The sequence below is a fragment of the Tachypleus tridentatus genome, chromosome 4 (genome assembly GCF_004210375.1).
Source record: "Tachypleus tridentatus isolate NWPU-2018 chromosome 4, ASM421037v1, whole genome shotgun sequence".
NCBI lineage: Eukaryota > Metazoa > Arthropoda > Merostomata > Xiphosura > Limulidae > Tachypleus > Tachypleus tridentatus.
In genome coordinates, this window is record NC_134828.1 from 98,964,821 (window position 1) to 98,973,916 (window position 9,096).

Genomic DNA, 9,096 nt, shown 5'->3' on the forward strand with positions numbered 1-9,096 from the left:
AGAAGTGTTTTTTAAGTGTTTTAAGGTCATTTGAGACGACATTGTGTTAATATATGACATACCTCAATATTCTTCAGGTAATACTTACAACAAACTACCTGGTTAGATTTGAGTTTGACTGTCATTTATCGTTTAAAGAAGATATCCTATGATACCTAACAAAAAAGTAAATAATGTTTTAAAAAGTTATAAAGAATCTCAATTATAATTTAAATTAAATGTATAGCCCTTTCTGCAATACGTTGTTCAGAGATTTATTTGGTGCAAACTTTCAATATTAGACTTGGAATTTTCACCGGACATAATTTAACTTAAGTCTAATTATACTGAAGTAAGTCCCGATCATATTTAATTAAACATAGCGATTTTGTTTATTTCTTTGGGTATGATTTTCTTGTAATTTAATGACACAGGTTAATGATTTTGTTAACTCTTTGTTCTTTTTTGTCACCATGTTTTCCACTCACTAAAAAGCTTTCCCCCAAATTCCAAATAAGACAAAACAAATCCTAGCTTTATCGTGTATGTGAAATGTGGAAGAACTCTCGTTTATTGAACTTCAAACTGTTTTATCCTAGAGCCAGTGTGTAGCGTAACCACGTTTTTCATATAGTCAGTACCGTAATCACGTTTATCCCAAAACCAGTAATGCAATTATATTCATCCTAAATATTCTAATCACTTTCATCTAATACTTGGTAGAATAATAACATTCATACTACAGTCGGTACTGTAACCACATTTATCTTACAGTTAGTAGTATAATTACATTCATCCTACAGCCAGTACTGCAACCATCTGTACCATTCAGTCAGTAGTATAACGACATTCATCTAAAACTCAGTACTGTAACCACATTTACCTTATAGTCAGTAGTAATTAGAGCCAATACTGTAATTACATTTACCTTACACTCAGTAATGTAATGACATTCATTCAGCTGGCATAACCAATGCATACTGTAGCTGCAAATATGAGCAAGTACAATGACGTCATGGAGAAAACTTAAAACTCTCCCTTTTAGTATTAAGAAAAAATAATCGTAAATAACTAAGCCTTGAATGAGAAAATTTGAACCTGATAATTATAGCTTGTCGATGTACAGAAGTAAAATAATATCTAGATACCTTTTATTTAAAGCTTTTTTACAGACTATACAATAGCGAGATGAATATGGAAGATAGGTAAGAAAGTGTATGAGAGATATGCCACAGTATCATAATTACGTTAATAACTAGTTTTTATGAATAATGTTATTTTAAAAAATCACTGACGATTAATAGGACCGAACTCCCTAAGCCTAATATAAATTGCACATAAGGTGACATTCCATTGAATAAACATTTGTGGAATTATAATTAATGAATTAACTGAGCATAGTTATGAACAACGACCCTATTAAATTTATTCAAACAGTTCTGAAGTGCAAGTTATCATTTTGGGAATCGCTGTTTTTGTAACGCCATTTGCCCACTCTATAAACCAGGTTTCGATACCGTGGAGGGTAGACTACAGATATCCCATTGTGTAGCTTTGTGCTTATTTTCAAACAAACAAAAATTAAATAACAAATTAACTAACACCACTTATATGTTGTTGTTTTAATACATTTTCATTTAACTTGGTTTTGCATAAAGTTCACTAAGAAAATATTACTCCGCAACTGAAAATAGTTTCTGATTACTACTTGAACTCTGATGTTTTACACTAAAGATCTAGAAAAACTATCAAAATAAACAACTAAGTAAATAAATTAATTTTTTATTTGTTAAAAAGCAGTAGAACAAAATCTGCCCTACGAACACATTTTATTCGTTGTTTCTATACAGTTGTTACTCTTAAGATACAAGCATGAGGTGCGTCTACACTTTAAGAGATGATAAAAAATTTACACAATAATATTGTCTTTCCTTAAAGCTTTTCGTTTGATGAAACAGGAAAACGACAGAAGAGTTATTCTGATAATTTAGTAGACTAAATGTTCTTTCTTTACTGTTCTTCCGGAAAAGGTCCACTCATAACTGCCTTGATAAATGCTATGTAAAAAAAAATATATATATATATATATAAATAATTATTGAAAAATATTAGTTCTCACAATATTAAAATTATCTTACAAGTATCGTAGGAAAAGCTGCCAACAAGGAAAAGCTTTTTACTTTTGTTATTAGCCTCTCCACAAATATATTTATGCTAAAAGAAGATAAGAGGATAATACAGTTTTGACCTGTATCTGCTCCATTGAAAAAAATTAACACATATTTACACACATAAAACAAATGAAAAATAAAGACACTGTTAGGAAAATGCAGACAGATCCAAAATAGTGGTGAGATATTTAAAAGTTACGTATCTTCAAACTTACGTTCGTATTTGATAAAACCGTCGTCATCTTCCTGTCCTGCGCATGTCTTCATTACCTCGTCACACTCAGGATCAGTCAACCTTTCACCTGAGGTTTCAAATAACAAACTTTCATACTTAAATATACTTAGAATATTATAGATGGCAAGAAATTAAAATAAAATGGAATAAATATTTTAAGAGTCTGCAGAGAAATCTACCTCAGCAACTGCCACGTGTGTTTAAATTCAATAAACTTGTATAACATATTGTTGGAGTTAAATAATCATCCTTTGATTATACAAACTCTCTTATACCAAAGATAACACCGCCCTGCATAGGTTTTGCTGACTTGAAAGTAAGTTGTTTTTATAGGGAAAAAATACGCTGAATTCGAAAATAACTTTAGTTTTTTGGTATCAGATCAGGTTTTCCCAGAAAACCCGGAAAACGAAAAAAATACATTTATTTTTATCATTGATTATACTATGTCCATACTTTCAATATATTAATTATATTTTTTAATATTAATTATGCTTTCATATTATTTATACTTGAAGTAATAAATAGCTGTTGTTTTTTTCAGATTGAATTTTAACTGTAATAAGTATAGTGGTATAATGGATCGTAAAAAGTGCAGATATAGTCCAAATATATTCTGCTATATCTGTGGCAGTTTTGCAACTGAAAACCAAAAAAGTAAAATTAATTACTTTGTGAAAAGCGCCTACTTTTGATCATATATTTTAACCGGTTCGTAACAGAGGTAATCAGTCATCATGGATTCCCGTACGATGAAAATTTACTATACTAGTGAAATCTTTAAACGTAATTTGTGAAATACTCAGACCTGATAGAGAAAACAGTAAATCATTTCCAAATTTAGGGTCATCGAATTAACTATAATCAGGTCTTAAAACTAAATCAACAGTAAAAAGTTTTCAGATGCAGGCTAGTGTAATGTTCACTTTAAAATATGGATATCACAGTGTAATGTTCACTTTAAAATATGGATATCACAGTGTAATGTTCACTTTAAAATATGGATATCACAGTGTAATGTTCACTTTAAAATATGGATATCACAGTGTAATGTTCACTTTAAAATATGGATATCACAGTGTAATCGTACCAAGAGAAAGGAGAACATGAGCCAGCTCTGCAGCCAACATTGTTCCGTTTTCAGACTTGTCGTACACCTTCAAGCCTTCCATAAAATCTTCTTTCGTACCAATGTCTTTCTCCTTCTTCAACTGACTGTAGATGGGCAAAAACTCTTCGAATGTTATAAGTTTCTGCCCTTTATAAAAATAAAAAACAACTATGTATTAAATAGTTTAAAAATAAAATATAGTAAAAGCTAGTGCATTTTATTTCAGGATGTAACTCAACTGTTTTTGTCATACTTAATAGTGTTAAGAAAGAATTGAAAAATATTATTCATATTCACCATACGATAAATTGTCCTGCTGTATTTTATTAATATAAAACATCTGTGTACATGTGTATTTGCTTTTTAGTTTCGCGCAAAGATACACGAGTGCTATCTGCGCTAACCTTCTCTTATTTAGCAGTGAAAGACCAGAAGAAAGTCAACTAGTCATAACAACCCACCGCCAACAGTTGGGCTACTCTTTTTACCAACGAATAGTGTGATTGACCATTACATATAATGCCTCAACGGCTGTATGGGCGAGCATCATTGGTGGAACAAGGATTAAAACCCACAACTTTCAAATTGCGAGTTGAGCGTTCTAACCATCCGGCCGATGAGTATACAATCTCGGTTATCACAACAGCTAATGAATCAAATATTTTTCATGTAAGCAGAAAAATATTAAAATGGACGAAAATGCTAGACGTTTCTAGCTGAAATTAACCATCAATAACTTCCTTTTGTGTTACAAAAGAAAAAATATGCTTCTAGTTTTCTTTCATATTATTGGTGCAATAAGTAAATACGTAAATTATTCTCAATTTTGTGTAGAAGATATAGTTTTAGTCGTAGCTTGCCGTTCACCTTTGCAAATTCTTGCTACTTTACATGATACACAATCAGTGAGCACTTCTTTGTTTGATATATTTAAGCATACCATCACACGTTTGGTTTGTTTTGAATTTCGCGCAAAGCTACAAGAGAGCTATCTGCGCAAGCCGTCCGTAATTTAGCAGTGCAAGACTAGAGGGAAGGCAACTAGTCATAACCACCCATCGCCAACTCTTAGGCTACTCTTTTTACCAACGAATAGTGTGATTGACCGTCACATAATAATACCCCCACGACTGAAAGGGCGAACGTGTTTGGTGTGACGGGGTTCGAACCGGTGACCATCGGATTACGAATCAAGCGTCATGTCAAGCCGCCCATCACGCGTAGCATCTATAATAAAATTAATTTCTTTATTAACTAAATAGCCCTAGTTCACATACAACAACTGAAGCAGTGTTAACCATTTTTAAACTGAACAAGCAAAAATCTGTTACCTTTCTTTTTAGTTCCACCGTTTTTCATAATAGTGTCCAGTGTGGGCTTTAAGTCAAGTGATCGGAGCAAATCGCCGAGATCTTTTGCATCGACTTTAGAGATGCCTTCGAAATCGTATATTTCAAAGTGTTCCTTTGCCTCTGTTATGAAATAAAATAACTTTTACTGAGTGTTTTGGAAAAGAGAAATAGGTAAATAATTTGTTTGTTTATAATTAAACAAAACGGGCTATCTCTGTTCTGCACACCATGGATATCGAAATCCTGTTTTTAGCGGTGTGAATCCGTTGTGGCACTAGGATATAGGTAAGTAATGAACAGTTAAACTACAAACACTGCACTAATTTACCTTACTTCTTGTAAAGGGATTGAAACTTTCGCATATTCCTTTTGTTTAAATGAGACAAATCATACCGATATACAATATTAAGTTACTTTTAATCCACGGAATACACTTACTTTCAAATAACATTTTTAATCCGAAATATTTGGGTATTGCATCATTTATTTTTAGTGCAACACAACGCTACTTAATAATAATAATTATGTGTGTGTAACATTTCTGAAATGTAAGAAACTTGGTAGTTTTATTACTGTTCCCCCCCTTCTTCTCGTTGCACGCACCTGAAACCTTGCATTTGTAAGGTTTCCGGAAAGTTGATGAGCTAGTTTCATTTTGGATTATCATCTGGAAATAAACCACGAGAATAATTATCTATAATAAAATAGTTGTGACGTTTCATTAAATTTTAGGGAGGGATTGTATGGTGATTTATTATAAAATGGTGTTAATATGATAAAGGATATACGTATTGAAGTTTGATCGATAAAACATTAAGAAAAACCACTTTATTATAAAAATCGTGACAAGAAGTAATGTGGTAGAAAAGTCACTCAGTACTAAAAATATTCGAAGTATTTCAAATGATACGTAATGAGACTAAAGCACCAGCATGCCCAGAAGCACGCATTGCATATTGACCCTACTCCTAAAAAGGAATGGAAGTGAAAGATGATACTGAAACTATTTTTAGTTCAACATAATGTGCCAGAAATATTATATATGCACCGTATGGTTGTGGATAAGGTTAAAAGTGCTGGCTGGAAATATACAGACCGACCAACGTATCGACTTCTTATACTGTTAACACCCGATACACTCTTAGCATCTTATTTAAACCACAATAATCTTAAAACGTTATTAAAATATGTTATTTTTATGTACATCACTTTTAATTTCATAAAATTTCCACAGATACTGATAGTTTTTAATATTTTCAAGCACTTAGATATATATATATGTAACAGCCAAATATCCATATGTCTTTTACGCTCTCTATCTTCTAAACGGTTAATTGTAGAAAAACACACATAGATAGAAAAGACTTTTTAACAAGAGCACATTAGGTGAAACTTATTCATTTTTTTCCGAATTTCCAAAAATTTTCATATCGATACCAAATCGTTCCGGTAAATTTGAAAAACAAACTTATTAATAATAATAATGTTCATTTTTTGTGAGGGAGTTTCACGAAAAACGTAATTTTATCTGTCAACTGATTAAAAGAAATAATCCCAAGATTTGTTTGTTTGTTTTTGAATTTTTTCCAAAGCTATGAGGGCTATCTTCACTAGCCGTCTCTAATGTAGCAGTCATCACCCCCCAACCGCCAACTCTTGGGCTATTATTTTACCAACAAATAACGGGATTGACCGTGCATTATAACACCCCCTCTGGTCGAAAAGGCGAGCATGTTTGGTGTGACGGGGATTTGAACCTGTGACCCTCATATTACAAGTCGAGTACTTTAACCACCTGGCCATGCTTGACCAATACAAATATAGGAGCATAAAGAGAAAAAAAAACGCATAAAGAAAAAAGATGTTTGAGTATATATTTGTTGTCGTTCGGTTTATATACATATATTTTTTTTATTTCAGTATTACATACAATCATGATTTTATTGTGCCATGCCAAATAAAATTTGAATTGAAATTAATATTTCTCCTTTGATATTTAAATATAAATGACAACTATCAAAACATGCTCACTTCAGTGATGGTCTTTTCTTGCGTTCTCTGAATGACAAGGGAGAAAGGTATTCAGAAACAATAATACCCGCGACTACTTCGATAAGCAGAGCACTCTGGTGGGAAGAATAAATATAAATAGCGACAATTTTAACAACTGTATTGCACTTTAATAACAAAATTTTGTTCGATTTATAAATTTCGGACAAAGCTACTCGAGAGCTATCTGTTATAACTGTTTCTAATTTAGAAATAATAGTTGTTGTTGTTTTGAATTAAGCACAAAGCCTCATAATGGGCTATATATGCTCTGCTAACCACGGGTATCGAAACCCGGATTTTAGCGTTGTAAGTTCGCAGACATATCGCTGAGCCACTAGAGGGGCAAGAAATAATAGACCAGAGGAAAGGCAGCTAGTGAACTCCACCCACTATGAACTCTTGGTTACTCAGCCAATAGTGGAATTGACCTTCACATTATAACGTCTCCATAGCTGAAAGGGCAAGCATGCTCGGTTGTGAGATCAGAATCCGCCACTCATAGGTTGGGAGTCAAACGCCTTAACCACAAAATAACAATGAAAATGTTTAGTTTCGTATTTAATGTACTATAGCTTTCTCTCGAGCATGAACAATTAAAAAATGGTTAAAACAAAACTTAAAAGTTTGCATATGTTAAATGTTTACTTCTCTTGAATACCCACATCTTTTTATTAAATATTCTAGAAGTATATAAAATTCAAACCGTTCAAATAAAGTAATAACATGAAAACGATGGCAAAGTCAGGAGTAAAATCGAACGTTTATTTAACGGTGGATTTTTTATCAGATTATCTGTAGAGGTGAAACACTTGGTAACACTACTTATGTTTTCAGTGTGTACCCTATTGGTAAAGATTACAATGCCTCTTACCAGATCAGCTTCCTTAACAGTGTCTCAAAATTAGAAAATTAAGCAAAGCATAAAAACTTTCAGTTTAACGACGTGTAATATATTTATAATATTTAAAAATAATTTTTGAATCTTATGCTTTATGATTTTGTGTTGTAAAAAATATGTTTTTTGTTATTGTTTCCACGTGGCTTATACTTTTATATACAAATTGAACCTGAAATTCTTTGATTTTAGACATAACACAGAAACCTTTGTGTTGATTCTTCGAGCTTTCATATGATTATATATACTTCGACTGAATTTTTAAACGGTTATTTGCTCTTTTTAGTTAATAACTTTAAAAGATGTTAGCACGTGTCGTATGAACAGGACTAGTCCACAGGTGAAAAGAAAAGACAACGCTCACGTGTGAAAAAAACGTTTAAGCTTGAGAACACGAAATATAGAATCACTTATTTTAATTCATTCGTTGTAATCAAGTGCTTGTAATAAAAATATAAGAAAAGAAAATATAACCGAGTTTTACTTAAATTTGTATAAGTATCGTGTATGCTTTCTTCAGTTTGTCTCTATAAAATACGTCTTAATAAACACAATACTAAGCAGTATTTAAAATCAAATGTAAGACGAGAATGAATTATTGTTTAAACTAATCACATAATTAGTATTAGAATAAACTAACTTTTTGCTTTTGATTTGGAAGTTACGTTTTATTTTTTAACTATTTTAAATTTTTAAATGCAAATTTTGCGAATATTTTCTCATAAATCAATAAAAGTTTAGTTGGTTTTGTATTAATGAATTACAAATATAAGCAAAGTATTTACTCACTTTCAACTTCGACTGCTTTAAGATCTGCCTGAAAAAAAATCGAAAAAAATGATAAACTAGTATTTTTGACATTTTGGTTATATTATTAGCATTCAATTAAAATATAACAACGAGTTAAGAGCAGCGAACAATTAAAATGAAAGACAGTGCCTAATGCAAACTTTGAAGAAAAAAATACCATTGCTCTTCCCGGAGTTTTTCAACGTTGTTCCTCCCTCGTTGTTCACTGGACAAGCTTCTGATTGAATTAAGAGATGGAAAGACGCTTTTCATTTTATATAGAGGACGCTTTAAACACTGCGAAATGGTACTTGGAACATTGTCATGAGAGCGTGTTTCGTATTTTTATGTGTTTCAATTCTTTTAGACACTGGAAATAGTAGTTATTAATATCAGTGAATAGGAACTTCGTCCTAACTTTCACACAATGTGATCAGTGACGGAAAATAAGTAGTTTTAAGGGAGAAAAAAATGTTGCATATTCGCAAAGTAATGCTAATTAGTATAGCTGT

The 9,096-nt window shown here is 31.7% G+C and overlaps 1 protein-coding gene across 1 annotated transcript; it reads right to left on the bottom strand.

The window, feature by feature from the left end:
* Positions 1–1,745: 1,745 nt before the first annotated feature.
* LOC143249748 (myosin light chain 1-like) lies at positions 1,746–8,882 on the bottom strand. The gene is made up of 6 exons (XM_076500094.1): positions 8,763–8,882; positions 8,585–8,612; positions 4,828–4,968; positions 3,476–3,643; positions 2,366–2,452; positions 1,746–2,036 (listed from the first exon to the last, which is right to left on the bottom strand). The coding sequence occupies exons 1-6, from the start codon at positions 8,763–8,765 to the stop codon at positions 1,990–1,992; spliced, it is 474 nt and encodes a 157-aa protein (XP_076356209.1). The 5' UTR covers positions 8,766–8,882; the 3' UTR covers positions 1,746–1,989.
* Between the last annotated feature and the right edge of the window lie 214 nt (positions 8,883–9,096).

Excerpts from the sequence above, each read along its gene's own strand:
- LOC143249748 (XM_076500094.1), bottom strand. Across the intron at positions 4,969-8,584 it reads TAAAGCAGTCGAAGTTGAAA|AGGCAAAGGAACACTTTGAA; the intron begins GTGAGTAAATAC and ends ATTTCATAACAG. Across the intron at positions 2,453-3,475 it reads TCATGTTCTCCTTTCTCTTG|GTGAAAGGTTGACTGATCCT; the intron begins GTACGATTACAC and ends TTGAAACCTCAG.